Raw genomic sequence first — 14,463 nt, forward strand, 5'->3', positions numbered from 1 at the left:
GCTTTATAGTGCCAACCAACCTTGGGAGCCGTGTAAGCACGAAATGGGTAGGTCAGGCAATCCGTAACCACTAAACAATCTTGAAAAAAAAAAATGAAAGCCGTTTACAACTCCCTGTAATGCCGAATCAGAGTGCAGCTCTTGAGGAGGAGGAGGGAAGGGTACTGAGGGGAAGGTATACCCCTCCTCCCTCCTCCTCACCTACTCATCCTGTCTGCTAATCCTCCCTCTGAGCGGCATCGCCGTCGCCTCACAAGGTTCACATGATTTCACGGGGGTTATGTGACGTCACTGGGGTCACGTGACCCCTGTGAGGTCATGTGACAATGTTGATGACGTCATCAGTGATGTCACCAGTGACGTCGTGTGACGTCATCATCGTCGTGGCTTATAACGTCATCGACATCGTCACTGATAACGTCATCGGCATCGACATCGTCACTGATGACGTCATCAGTGACGTCACGCGTCCCATAATGCACGTCGCGGTGACGGCGACGGTGACGCCACACAAGCCGGAAACAGGCGCCTAAGAGCTGCGCTCTAAGAAAAACAACCGGTGGGAGGGATATAACTTTGGTCACTAGCGTGGAAGCCAAGTGTGCTGCTGACCGCTATGGACCCAGCCCGCAGGAACGGGAGGAGCAGAAGCAGGTGGTCTTGGAAAGTGTGCAGAGCAGAGAGGGGTAGAAAGGGCAAGAAAGAGGGGAGCAGAAACAGGTGGTGTAGAAAGAGCATGCACAATGAAGAGTGGAAAGAGCAGGAAAGCATGCTTCTCCTCACTTGGTGCCCACAAAATTCAGTGCAAAGGCTTTGTATTCAGGTGGTGCTGAAGAGGAGCACACACAGCATCACGAAGAGACGATGGTGTGACGAACTCTGTTTCCATACAAAACCCTGCCTAAGGCACCACCTGAACTAATAGCACTGCACACCCCAGGCACTGAAAGACTAAGGGTCATCCTGCTCAAGGCACCACCTGAACTAAGAGCACTACTCACCCTATAAAGCTATCATGTTTAAACGTGTTTGGCAGAATAACCAAACATGTAGCCGATTTTTTAAAACCCCAACTCCCAGGCAAAAACCAAATTTTGGCCCAAGAGCTGCGTTGCTGGGGTTGCATTTGCTCACCTCTGCAGCGAACTGACAACGCTCGTCAAAGGAGCTGCCATGGCACTACCTCCCAGGCCCAGCGAAGGGAAACCGCTGCTCGCAACGGGAGGAACGACCTGAGTTGGCCTCTGCTGTTGAGGCTGCGGCGGATTCGCTGCAAAGTGGATGCCGAACAGCGTTTTCACTTGTGCCAGACCGAGAAAATATCCACAAACTAAACTAACAAGATGAACTAGTGATTTGTGCACAAATTAGAGATAAAGAACAAATCAAAATTTGGAAACTACCGTTGCTCAGTCAGTAAATAAAGAAACACACTGTAAGCCCTGTGTCTAACTAGAGTGGGATGTTGGTTTGATTCAGTTAATTTTTGGTTACATAAAAAAATATGGACTCAAAAATAATAAAAAAATGTGATCTGACGAATTGCTTGAGGTGATGGGCACACCGGTTGCTATCTAATTTCACCGGAAACACAATGTGTCACTAAAACAGAATTTCCATGAGAACTTTGATAAGTGGAACTCTGATATATGTTACTTTTTCCGCTACTCCACATCTTCAAAGCAGGCTCCTTGCCTTCCAATGAGTGGCACTTCCTACTAGGTAAGTTCAACAGTTTCAGCTGGTTCCTTGAAATTCCTCTTCCAAACTTTTGCCGTGGCATCGTAATACCCTGTGGTAAATACCAAAACCTGAACCAAAATGCAGGTCACCCTTTAAAACCGGTTTTAAGCCTGCACTATTGCGAGCACTATGACCTACAAAAGACCTCCATGCTTCTTTTCCGTATTAAAAAGAACTTTAGTCCAAACTAGGGCTAGAATGAAACGTTTAGGCCCCATACTTCAGAGACTGACAAATCGAGAGATAATCTAGCTTGTAGGGACTAGAGGCTAAGCACAAGGCCAGACCGAGTGTTGCAAATCGTATTGTCCAGAGGAATACAGTGTGTTCAGCTGCTAAATATAAAAGGCAGCGCCCAAAGCTAATGTTCCCACCGTCCGACGAGAGAAGTGATGATGCTGCAGAGCCTTGATATGATGGTGCAAACAACAGCAGACGGTGACGTTGATATTTGGCACATTGAAAGCCTGCAAAGCTTATTGGAGTTTGCAAGAACATTCTCTAATCGGGGATGGAAGCAAGCTTCAGCCTTTTGGAGCAGGTCTGGGAGCAGCAAAGATGCCCCTTTACAGCAGCTTTGGAGCAGTAGAAGTTCAGCTTTGGAGCAGCTCAGGAGCAACAAAAATCGAGCTTCGTAGCAGTATAAGCAAATCTTAGAGCTGCTTGGTGCTATAAGTACAGATCTGTTTTTCGAAATACAAAAAGAAATATAAATCAAAAGCATCTCCATGTGACGTTCCAGAACCATTTCCAAACATGACCTTTCCTTAAGTATATTTAAGCCCATAGCAAAAAGATATTTGAATGGCTGCTATTGAGAACTGTCCTGATGGTAGCAGGTTGGTTCCTCTCATGGATTTACAATAGTAGGCATAGGCAGCTAAAGAAAAACAACTTAAGCCTCATGAAAACAAGACATTTTCACTTTTTAACACCCTAAACCGCACGTTCCATAAGTTAAAAACAAAACTATTTCAAGATGCAATAGTATGGTATGAAATAAAGTCCAATACTGACCACAGTTCATCATTATGAAAAACAAATGTTTCAAGTGCCTGTTTAGCAAACAAAAGTATTCCAATACTCTGAAGAGAGTACAAATCAAAAGTGTTCCAATACTCAACAGAGTACAAATCTACTGTATCCGATAAAAGTACAAATGCAAAATATTGAAAACTTCCATGATACTACCTATACCATTCCTGCTCATACATATGCACTTAATTATCCCTTACTAAAACTGACCGAATAGAAACAAGAAAACTTGATTAGGAGTTTAATAAAAAAAAAATAGACTGACAAAACTAGCAAGTAAGACCATCAAACGGAAGGTTTTCCTTCAGTCAGTGCAGAGCGCAAGTTTGTCTGCTTCTTGCACAGGGGTTGCGTGGCGTCAAAACGCCGAGCTGATTAAAAAAAATAGTGGGTATATCTCAAGGCACCTAGCCATTGAGGTCTACCCACCATCATTTTAATCAAAACCAACTGGAGCTCGGCGTCGTTCTGAAGTTACCGCATCTCCTGTACAAGAAGCAGACGACTTGCTCTTTGCATTACTTGGATGCATTCAAGCACAACGGTTTAGAATTTGCTTCGCTCAGCAGGACATTCCCACTCTTCTCCCAGTCCTCCCGCCGGCTTGCTGTTTGGGTGCCAGCAGGTGTATTTGCCACAAACGTCGTTTACAAGAAACTCTACAGATGATTGAGGCAACCAATTATCACCCTTATACGTTGCGTTTACGACATGAATGGGGAACGCGGAAGCAGGTTCAGCAAAAGCATCCCAAACATGCGAAAATAAATGCCAAATGTTTATTTTTTATAGAGTAGTTATTGCTTTCCCCAGAAATTAGATGATAGGTGAACAAATGCCAGCAAGCTCTTACGTAATTTATATACCATAAGGTCCTGAAAGAATGCTCACTCAAAATGAAAAGGTAAATTGTGTGTGTGTGTGCACGTGTGTGCATGTGGGCGCGCGTGCGCGGGTGTGGGCGGAGGGGGGGGGGCACTACAAGCTACGTGAAACGGAAGCTCTTCAACTTCAAAGCTTCTTAACTTTTCCCTCACCACAGTTTCGAGTTTTAAACATCAAGATTAACTATCACCAGCTCGCCTTTGCATTCACTGTCTTTCCGTTACTGATACATATTGCAGACACGGCGACCTGGCGTGTGCAATAAGTATGTGGGAATTCGCTAGGAACTCCTCTGTCACGGGTACAACAGCAGAACGCGGACGCAGCGCATTCGTGCTTCGCAGAATTCAGCCCCCTCAAACCCGGGTGTCACGGGAACCGATATTGCGCGCAAGAATCACAGACAAAAAAAAAATGCCGGAACGAATTTGGAATTTGCATGCCATGGAAAGGGATACCCCGCATAGTATGGATGCTGCAGATTCGCATGTCACGGTGCGATAAGTACGAGGGAACCCGCGGCGAGCACGCTTGTCACATACCAGTACCGCAAATCACGCAATACAGTAAAACCTCGTTATAACAAAGTTGAAGGAGCGGTCATAATTATTTCGTTATAACCATTAGTTTGTTACAGCCAATGTCCATTTCTTCCCACTATTAGCAAGCAAGGGGAATTATGATTGCTTTGTTATATCCATTAGTTTGTTATATCCCGTTTTGTTATAACGAGGTTTTACTGTAGATAAAAAAAAATTGGGATGTGAGATTTTTTGGGGGCGGGCATTTGTACGAAACTTTACGGCGATTGAATGCGTGTGTGTCGTATTTTGAATATACTCAGTCATGCTCAATGCCACTGTGAAAAAAAAAAAAAAAAATGAAAAAAAAAATGAAGTGAATGACAGAACGATGCATTGAAACATTGTCTCGTCGTTTGTCAGAGTTCCGATGAGCACTCTGACAAAGCGACCTGTGCATGTGCCATTTTCGGAGATCAGGCTTACGTGCCATTGACACGACCGCATCGATATGGTGGTTTTATACCAATAGGGCCTTCTGCAAACTGTTACCGCATACCGCGCACTACTGGAGCCTCTGAAGCAAAGGCTTTTAAGCACGCGCCCTGCGGTCACACTATCACTCGGGCGCGCGCTTAAAAGCGTGCTTCAAAGGCTTCGGTAGTGCACGGTACGCGGCAACGGTTTGCTAAAAGTCCCTATTTCTTCAGAATTACCTAAACAAACACAACACGGTAAACAACTGTGGCCAATAAAAAAGAGAGTACTCCAAAAAATATAGCCTAAAAAAAAATACTTGTTTGGTTAGTTTGGCACAACATGTATGCTTGGGAGCAGGATGGTGCAGCAAAAATGGATTGGCGCACAATGGCGCAATTGGCGCAGTGCTTCCACCCCTGTCTAATAAAGCAAACCTAGTGTAAACAAAAATTAAAAAGTCAAAAGCAACATTTGCATTTGAGTGTTACCACCCAAGCAAGCGTCGGCCATCGCATCTATACAGGAAACGTAACTCTAGAAAAGAAAAGTGGTGTGAGCTGCCAGACTGCAATGGAATATGACGCATACCATCTCTCTGGCCAATATTCGCGCATTATATTTGATAGCCAAACACACCGTATATTGAAACCACTCATACCTCCGTCGATTTTCATGGGAAAGCCGTCCGCAAAGAAGATGGAGGGGAACTCACCCATGGGCCTCCGCTGTCCCTGCGGGTCAAGGGTCTCTGGGGGCTTGACGAGCAAAGGGACCTCCTTGGTGAGGTTCTTCATGTGGAATGGGGAGAGGCCCCCACTGGTCGCCATCAGGGCCAGGATGGGCATTGGGGGCCACTTCTCCAGCTTGCCTGGCGGAACGCCACATCGCAGAAGTCTCAAGTCAGGCTCATGACGTCGAGTAGACCCTCCCTCATGAATTGTGCAAACTGAGGAGCTCGGGAAAGGCTCAGACACTAGGCTTTTCAGATGATGCTTGTAACGCAAACACCTCTGAGTTCTCCAGCTCTGTCGTTTTGGAAGAATCATCAGCCACTTTCAAAGAAAGTCCATCCCCTATTTAGGCACAGCTGAGAGAAGCTTACAAATCACTATAGTCTGTTGCAGGTTAAGAAACCAGGACAAGCTCTTCCCAGAAAGCCCTCCACTCCTTTCATTTTAGTAGAACTAATGCTAGCGAGGAGGCCCGGAGGGAGTTGCCTCCTCTCTAGCATTCACTCTGCTGAAGTGGAAAGAGGGAAGGGCTTTGCGGGAGGAGCTTATCCCAGTTTCTTAACCCGCAACAGGCCACAGGTTAGCGACCTCATGGTACCTGCCGACGTGTTTCCGACCGATCCGTTTACAGTTCCTCTCGCTCGTTCCCTCAATTTCTGCCCGGTGACGTTATGACCAAAGAATATCACATCCCGCAACTGCTCTGCCTTAGCTTGCTGTGCAGCCTAGAGGTTGGCAGAAACTCGCGCAGCCATAAACATTGCGACATCGACGCCTATCCTTCTGCTGCGCTGCGTTGGCGCTTCTACAACTGACTACCCAGATTGCGACAACTCGTGGCGCTTTGACGCATGGGCATCAAAGGATGCCGAAGACACCATTCGAGCGACATGACCCAGGCACTTTAAAGCCAGATCACACACTTGTGACTGTTTACAATTGTGCACCTTAAAGGGGTTATGAGATGCCAAAAATAAAATATGAGATAACAATACTACTAGGACTCATTTTATGTTCCTATAACCTTGCTAAATTTGTTTTGAAAATGGCACAATAGTTTTGTGGGAAAATTATTTATATGCGGGTCCCTCGGAGGGGCAGATCCGGGCGGAGCGAGAGGCTGGCTATGCGGCGGCCCCTTGCACGCACTCACAGACTCGACTCTCTTGGCGTCTCGAGCTTCAGCTTGCTCGTTTACCTTCCACGTTTCGAACATGCGGTCCGTAACGATTATGTCTACAGCATCGCTCACCTTTTCAAAGTGTTCGACATTGATCGTAGCAGCGTTGAGAGCGATTGCTATCAAGATATGTTGGAAGCTGTTCATTTTAACTGCGACCAGCTAACGACCAGCTCCAGCGACGGCGAGCTACAAACGAACTCGCCGTTGCTACCATCATCCGGGAATATCTCGCAGGAGCAGGCAAGGTGGAAGGTAAACGGGTCAGGGGCGAGAGCGAGAATAGCATTCGGGCTGCCAAGTTGCATGAGCGGTTTTGATTGTACCACGGCGAGGAGAGCTTCGGCGATCATGGGGGCACCTAGTATGAGAGAGCGTTCATGGTCATGTGGTTTATGGACATCATGGTGTGAATAACTTGGGCAGTGTTGCCTGGTTGCCAGATGCCAACGTAAATTGAATATTGCAATTACCAGAGCTCTAAACATCGCGCAACTTGGTGTATATACTAAGTAGCCTATGAGAATTCCATTTCAAGAATAATCTATTTGTTTAATTTTCGTGTCATAACCCCTTTAAAGCCTTTTGAAATCTCTCAAGAGAGAACCCACTGCTGCCATCTGTCGGGCAGCCATGGAACACCTGCGATTTCCACAGCTGACCACGTCCTTCTTCGTGCGTAATATTTTCTTTCTTGGTTTGAAAAACTTTAGGCAATGTTATAACCAACAATTTCTCAAGGACAGTAGGTACCGTATTTATTCGAATATAGGTCGAGCTTTTTTTTTTCGGAAATGTTGTCAAAAATTAAGGGTCGACCTATAATCGTGACCAAAGAATTTCGACCTAAGTCGCGACCAAAATTTGAAACCCTACCGAGGGTATGGAGCTATCAATCAACTAGCCGGCGTCGCGGTAGAGCCGTGCGGCTTGTTTCAAAAAGCTTTTGATGCACAAAAACAACCGAACAGCAGCAGCCGACAGCCCGTGGCTGCCGGCAACGGCTCTCGCGCATTTTCCTCTGGCGTCGGGTTTCGCCATCACGCCTCTAGCGTTCCCCTCGCTGGGCAAGGGGGAAAAGGAGGGAGAGGAAAGCGATGCGCCATGCACTTTGCCCTCCTATGCGCTCCATTCCTCTCTCCCTCGCAAACTCACAAAAAAAAAATGTACTTTAGTTTTTTTTTGTTTTGTTTTTTGTTTTTCTCGGCGGGTCGCGTGTTGCTCACGGTGCTCGCAGCGTTGCTCGTGTCTTTGTATTTGGTCTTTCGTCGCTTCGTCCGTCTCCACCTTCTTTCGTTTCTTCTTGTCGTCATTTTACAACGGTGTCAGTGAGGTATTGTTGCCAATTTGCGAGGATGTCCACCAAGCTGACGAAGCTTCGGACGACGATATGTCCGAAAGTTCTGACGATGAATAAGTTTTTGACATCGCCCTGTGATTTAGCTGAGAGTGCTGTAAATAAAGGTTTGTTTCTTTTGCCCTAACTTTCCCCTGTTCCTTAAAAAAAAGAAAAAACAAAAAGAAAGGTCGACCTATATTTGAATTATGTTTTTTTTTATTCTCGGTGGGCTCAATAAATAGGGGTCGACCTATTTTCGTGGTCGACCTATTTTCGGGTAAATACGGTAGGTACATTTATCTCGCAAATATCAGAAAACATTAGCTTTAGTAAAAGGCGATTCCAGAAGCAAGAGATCATGAGAATTACGTCCTAAGCAAACACAAGTGTGTGAACGGGTCTTTAGAAATGCTACAAACACCGAGAAGAATCGCATGGCCATGCTTAGGTCAGGCCTTAACACAATCTTCATGACCAGTAACCTGCCATCTAATCTACACGAATGCAGTTCATTCTATTCTATACATTTTAGTGTTTACGAGAATCACAGTCTACATGTCATAGGTCACAGCCCAGCACGAACATGTTCACCACTTTGGAAGGCGAGCAATGTACGCGCCACACGCACGAACCGCGCCACACGCACGAACGCTGAAAATGGCATCGACCAGAAGCGCTTTTCAGAAATGGTTTATAGATCCTTTCCTAAATTACTTAAGCACCAAGGAGCATATTCACGCCACAAAAGTAGTTACACGTGCTGACGCCTGCAACAGCAACTTTTCAAAAGGAGATCTAAAACAAAAGGCAGGTTCCTTCAGGTCATACAATCGTGTGGGGCATCTGTACCCACATTCCGAGCATTTTCCGCGGTGCTTTGGCAATTCGTCAAAAAATGGATTGCGTGACTCTTGGACCTTTCTTCGCCAGCCACCTTCTGATAAAAGGAGAACGGGTTTACTGGCGGTATTATGAAACTAGCGAGCTGCGGCTTGAACGTAGCGAGTTGCAAAAACGGTTTTATGAAAATTCCAATTGCTTCCGTTTTTCTTTTATTTATTTTTCTTTTTACTTTCTTATAGTTAGGCACGTAGGCCATGGCCATACTTTGTGTAAATACTGTATAGATAATTATCAGCTTCAAACAGCACGAACGGCCAGGTTATTTTGCGGTTTGACGCGAGAAAGGCGGGTGCGAGCGTACCCGATTGCCGGCCGCGCGCCTTGCTGCACACAGGTGACGTCACGCTTGGGCGGCGGGGAAAACTGGGGAAAAACTAGGGAGAACGATGTTTCGGTTTTGGCAGCAAACAAAATATCACTTTTTTAATTAACTAGAGTGAATCTGGGAGAACGACATAGCATTTCGGAATCAGGAAGCCATCCACATTCAGATTATGACTTTGGATTAGGTAGCTCAAAATGTCGGCGGAGTTCCCCTTTAACCGAAGAAGCATTTCACACAGGGATAGCGTGCGCCGAAAACCCGATGGAAAACGCTGGTTATGACGGCTCAAGGCAGCATCGACAGAGCTTGCGTCCGCTCACCGATGATCTCCCTCTGGGCTGAGAAGATAATGGCCTGCCCCAGTGGGAAGGCCTCCTCGTTGTTCTTCAGGGGAACCTCGGCCCTGCCGTGGCTGTCCAGTTCCCAGAGCTCCCAATTCATCTGCGGACAGGAAATTAAAAAAGAGAAACTTAAAGGCGGGAAAGTTGTCGACTTCGGTCACAAACTTTGTGAGCAGATCTGAGCTTCGCTGCCCCAATCTTAGTGTCTGAAACTGGAGCTTGCGCCGTGACCGAAATCACAAAATTACGAGACTAGAAGGAAAACGCAGCAAAGTAAGACAACATGTGCTAAAAATCAACACAACATGCAAAAATAAGCGACAATTGCTAGGCAAATAATTTAGAACTAAACTCCTTCCATTGCAAGTGTGAGTGCTTTATCTTGGAAAGTATAGTAAACTAGTGGTCATAGTGAAGCGAAGTTAGAGTATCCATGCTATAGGAGTACAGGTATTTGAGGCACTGATGTACTGTCGACCGTGACGTAGCAAAGACTTTTACCAAAAAATACTGACTTCATTGTAAAGAGGTACTTCTATATGTGATGCATCCAAACTGCTTTGTGAAACAATGCCCGACTAAACAAACTGGCAACACAAAAAATATTGAGAAACAACAATGATCTCGGAGTACACCTGTTTTAGCAACCAGTTGTACATCGAATAAATTCCACTTTAAACGATTTCCCAAAAACCTTTTTTCAAAAATGTGCACAGAAATACCTCGAGCCCACGGTTCTTAGAAGTAGTCCTGTAGAGGTAAAGCATCTCAACCTGCCAGGAAACCCTTCCCAGTTTTGGAATTGATGCAATGAAGCAGTGCAAAAGCCGACAGACCTTATGAACTATAATGGACGTGCTATGGAGACTTTGGTACACTGCAACACACCAAAGAATAGCTCAGATCTTCTAAAACACTGCTTAGAAAGAGAACCCACGATTTAGAAACAAGAATTAAAACAAAGAAACCTGCTGAAATCACTGACCTTGTCGGCCGACTTGCAGCCAAGCACGGACGTCTCTATAGAGTTCCTCGAGTTGCAGACGAGAATGCCCCTGCGAAGATGTCCGCACAAAAATGCAAGCGTCAGCGGGCTTCTTCGCACAAATGCGGGTGTAGCGGGCGGCTGACGTAGGCCGTTATCCCGGCCAGGAATTTCTGGCGACGAAGGAAGGAACTGTTTTCCGGCAGCAAGAATTTTCACAGAACTCGCAACCCCCGTGGCTCTGTGTAAACAATGACCTTGTAGCAGATTCCCTCACCACATGGGGCAAGGAACTTCTAGAATTTTGAATAAGAAAGTAGGTAAGTACTCTATTATCAATTGCAAACTTTTTATGTGTAACCTCAAAGAAAAGAATGCACACCGCAGCATGATGCAAATCACATTAGTAAATGGTGTACGTACTGGCAGAAAGAAATTAACAGATATAAATGTAAATGCACGAGACTGATTGGACAAGAAGTGCGAAGTCAACTCTTGAATGAGCAGATGTGCAGCTAGACAGACGTGTACTGAAAAGAGCATTTAGGATTTTCTGTCTGGGTGCAGCTTCCTCCGAGGATTTGCCATCTGATTTCAAAGACTGCAGCGAAGCAGTAAAGATCCCTTTGAATTTGGAACGTGCTCTATCGATTTTAAAATACGCTTCAAAATAATAATCAATAAAACCCCAGTAAAAAAAAAAAAAATGGGGGGGGGGGGGGGAGGAAGAAAGCAAGGTCATAAAAAGGGGGGACACCGCCCGGAAAAAAAATTTCTTCAAAAAAGGTTGAGTTTGAAAAATGTCATATTTACAACCGCCAACATCTACAGAGTATTCCCAGAAAATTTCATTTGTTTACACTGCATAGTTTTTTTTTTTTTTATATTTGATTTTTCTCCATTACACTTTTGGCATAAATTTCACTTAATAAATCTATCATTTCAGTATAAAATTATTGAGACTTAAGTTTTGCGGCTTATATACCAAAATTTTACTGAGCCAGTTAGTTTGAATTTAGCTTTTGCATTTTCAAATTCCTTTATATGAAAAATTGTAATTTGCAAAACTTGGTAAATGTGACAAAAACATTTTTTTTTAATTCTTGTTTTAGTTGAAACATGCATACAATTTTGTAAAAAAAATTTTATAGTGACTGGCAATAAGTATTCCAGTATGCATTCCACCAGAAGAATATGTGGTTATCAACACCACCTCTCAACGATAGATTCACTGAGCAGAGTCCATGCCAAGCTATGCTTTACTTCGTTCTGAGGGTGTAGTACCTAATAAAATTGGTTCACAGAGCTGAAACTTTGCATGCCCTCCTCCTACATGGCTACAAACGCCACCTGCAAATTTCATACCCATTGAGTGAGCGGTTTAAAGGTTGACTTTCCCAGGTAGCGTCCTCTCTTGGTCAATAAATAAAAATACATAGAAGGTATAAAAATGCAATCGAAGGAAGTAAAAGGCACTGCCCAAGTGTTTGCCTAAAAAACAAAAAATCCAGGGCTGTTTCCTTAATTAGCTTAGGGATGAAGGTTCTTGAACCTTTTTGGCAGACGACGTTTTGCAGGAAGTACTACCGACAACATCGAAATAATGCGTCTACCTACCATTCAGGCAGGTGGTAAAGCCAAAACCGCTCCGACGGAAAATCCCCAGTCTTGAAGCAGGGCTCCCCGAAATTGGTGTATGTGACTGGCGACGTTTTCTGGAAAAAAAAAAAAAAGTGGTTATCAACAGACACACGAAGCGTTCCTTCACATTTTTGTCAGTGAGCACCGAGAACTGCGCGAGACGCTCGAAACGAAGCCATGTTGCAACACGGGAGTTTGAAATCGGCTATTGTATGGTCTCTCGTGAACAATAAAAGAATGGTCCACCATCTCTTCGTTCGAGCCGATCTGTGTTACACGGAAAGATCCACCCACCGAGAAGCCGACGATGACGAAGCTCGTTTGGGAGTCCGTTGTTTGGGACGAGGGTGCATACACTGCTGCGAAGACGGTTGGAGCGAGCCAGGCCACGCTAATCACTGGTACAATGGCAAAAGACGAAAAAGGAACAAGTATAAAAACGACAGTGAACAGGCAGATGAGAAAAGATCAGCACCCGACTGCTAGTGCCATTCAATATGCCGCATATAACTCTATAGATACCGCGTCATTTAAAACCCAAATGCAAACAAGAGACTCGGGTAGTTCAGCAATGTGGAACATACGAAGATATAGTGAGATCAAGGCCGAGGAACAGCCGTTTGAACTGGCGTCCCGTAACACCAAATCCAAGAGGAACCATAAAATAGACAGGGTCTTATATGCCTAGGCTTTCATTCAAAAGCTTTCATTCAAAAGAGGAACCATAAAATAGACAGGGTCTTATATGCCTAGGCTTTCATTCAAAAGCTTGCCCACTGCAGCCCTACAAAAACCTATGCGCAGCACCGATAATCAGACATCTAAACGAAAATTAGGAAAAAGCAATTATACAGCATTGACACACACTAAACAATATTGTCTTCTAGGCTCTACAGAAACAGATACCGTCACCAATACTAAGCTTCAAAATAAGTCGTTCTCTGTAACAAAATATTTTGAAGTAAAATTAACCTTTCTTGTGCATGCTGAACATTAGCCTACCTAGGACTAGTGGCGTACCCAGGAAGTTATTTTGGGAGGGGCCGAGCTGGATGGGATGTCCATGAATCGGGGTGCAGATTGGGAGAGGGAGTAATGCATATGTGTATTTAAGAAGGTCGTCTGGATTTCAGGGGATGACTGAAGCCCTATCAGGCCCTCTCCTTGCTACACCACTGCTTAGGACTATCTCTCATTATAGGCAGTGACAGAATAATGAAATGCAGGACGTGGCGAGTCCTGAGCACCTCATTACTGCTCTGCAGCCAATTAGAATTGGCTGCAGATGCCCCCCCGCCGAGAGAATAATCACAAAGCAAGAAGCGTGTGCATAATGAGTTACGCTTTGTGTTTTCTAAGCTGTCGGAGACTACAGATGCCACCAGATACTGACTCGGTCACCAAAGAGGCCGGTCTTCTTCACACTCTCATCTAGTGCGACTCAACTACTACAACGGCACCGTGAATGTTCCGACCGTTCCAGTCACCCCCACAGGCGGACTTAGCATTTTGCTACCCTAGGCGAACAAAGCTGACCCCCCCCCCCCCTCAGTCAGTGACCATCGGGAGCGGGGGATGAAAAAGGGGGAGGGGGGCAGGGGGGGAGGGGGGGAGTACCTAAGTTTGGAGTTCAATGTTTTAAAAATGGCTAGATTTGTAGATAGAATTTCCAAAGCAGCTAAATACAGAGCTAGAATAGAAGAAAGAGCCAATGAATTTAAGGCAGCTAGAAATTGGCTGCCCCAAAAATTCTGTCGTTCTAGGCAACTGCCTACTTTGGCAATTAGTAAGTCCGCCCCTGGTCACCACCCTTCCCCAGAGCGGCCAAGGAGACATGCCTACCGGAGACAGGGTTCTCAAAGATTGTGGGCGGAGTCAGGGCCTTGGCCTCTGCCATGTTAGGCTTGAACTGGCTCAGGCCGCCATTTTGTTTGCCCACCACCAGCTGCTTGCCCTTGGGACTCCACGCCACTGCAAAGAACCGCACGAAGGCAACGTCAAAGAGAAGAAAACAAGACAGAAGACAATGAAAAGAAAAACATCTGAAAAGAAGCCAAGGTAGCTAAAGAAGAAACCAGCAATGAGCAAGAGCAAAACGCTGCAACGCAGGAAGTTTTTAATTTAAATTTTGCGGCCTTTGCCCAAAGACTATTGAACCTACCGTAAAAGACCGAGCAAGTGCCCGAGCACACTTGTGGCTCTACGGCTAGATAACGCCTTTGAACAAACTACGCTGCAGAGAAACAACTTTTTGGCTGTCGATGGATGCATGCTAACGGCTGTACCCTCTAAAACGAACGGTAGCTTGCACCACCTAGCCTAGATCTTGTTGATTGAAACCAACGTTGCCAGTC

General features: G+C 45.3%; 1 protein-coding gene across 8 annotated transcripts in view; it reads right to left on the bottom strand.

The window, feature by feature from the left end:
• LOC8025467 (nuclear pore complex protein Nup214) overlaps nucleotides 1–14,463 on the bottom strand; it is a 69,556-nt gene that overhangs the window by 39,881 nt on the left and 15,212 nt on the right. For all 8 annotated transcript variants that reach the window (XM_042292363.1, XM_040205879.3, XM_040205881.3 and 5 more), the window contains exons 6-12: nucleotides 13,952–14,080; nucleotides 12,404–12,507; nucleotides 12,086–12,183; nucleotides 10,469–10,538; nucleotides 9,463–9,583; nucleotides 5,377–5,532; nucleotides 1,135–1,270 (exon numbers count right to left, since the gene is read on the bottom strand). In XM_042292363.1, coding sequence (XP_042148297.1) covers nucleotides 1,135–1,270; nucleotides 5,377–5,532; nucleotides 9,463–9,583; nucleotides 10,469–10,538; nucleotides 12,086–12,183; nucleotides 12,404–12,507; nucleotides 13,952–14,080 — 814 coding nt within the window. The remainder of the gene's footprint in view (nucleotides 1–1,134; nucleotides 1,271–5,376; nucleotides 5,533–9,462; nucleotides 9,584–10,468; nucleotides 10,539–12,085; nucleotides 12,184–12,403; nucleotides 12,508–13,951; nucleotides 14,081–14,463) is intronic.

This window comes from Ixodes scapularis, unplaced genomic scaffold, assembly GCF_016920785.2.
Source record: "Ixodes scapularis isolate PalLabHiFi unplaced genomic scaffold, ASM1692078v2 PGA_scaffold3__209_contigs__length_174095766, whole genome shotgun sequence".
Lineage (NCBI taxonomy): Eukaryota > Metazoa > Arthropoda > Arachnida > Ixodida > Ixodidae > Ixodes > Ixodes scapularis.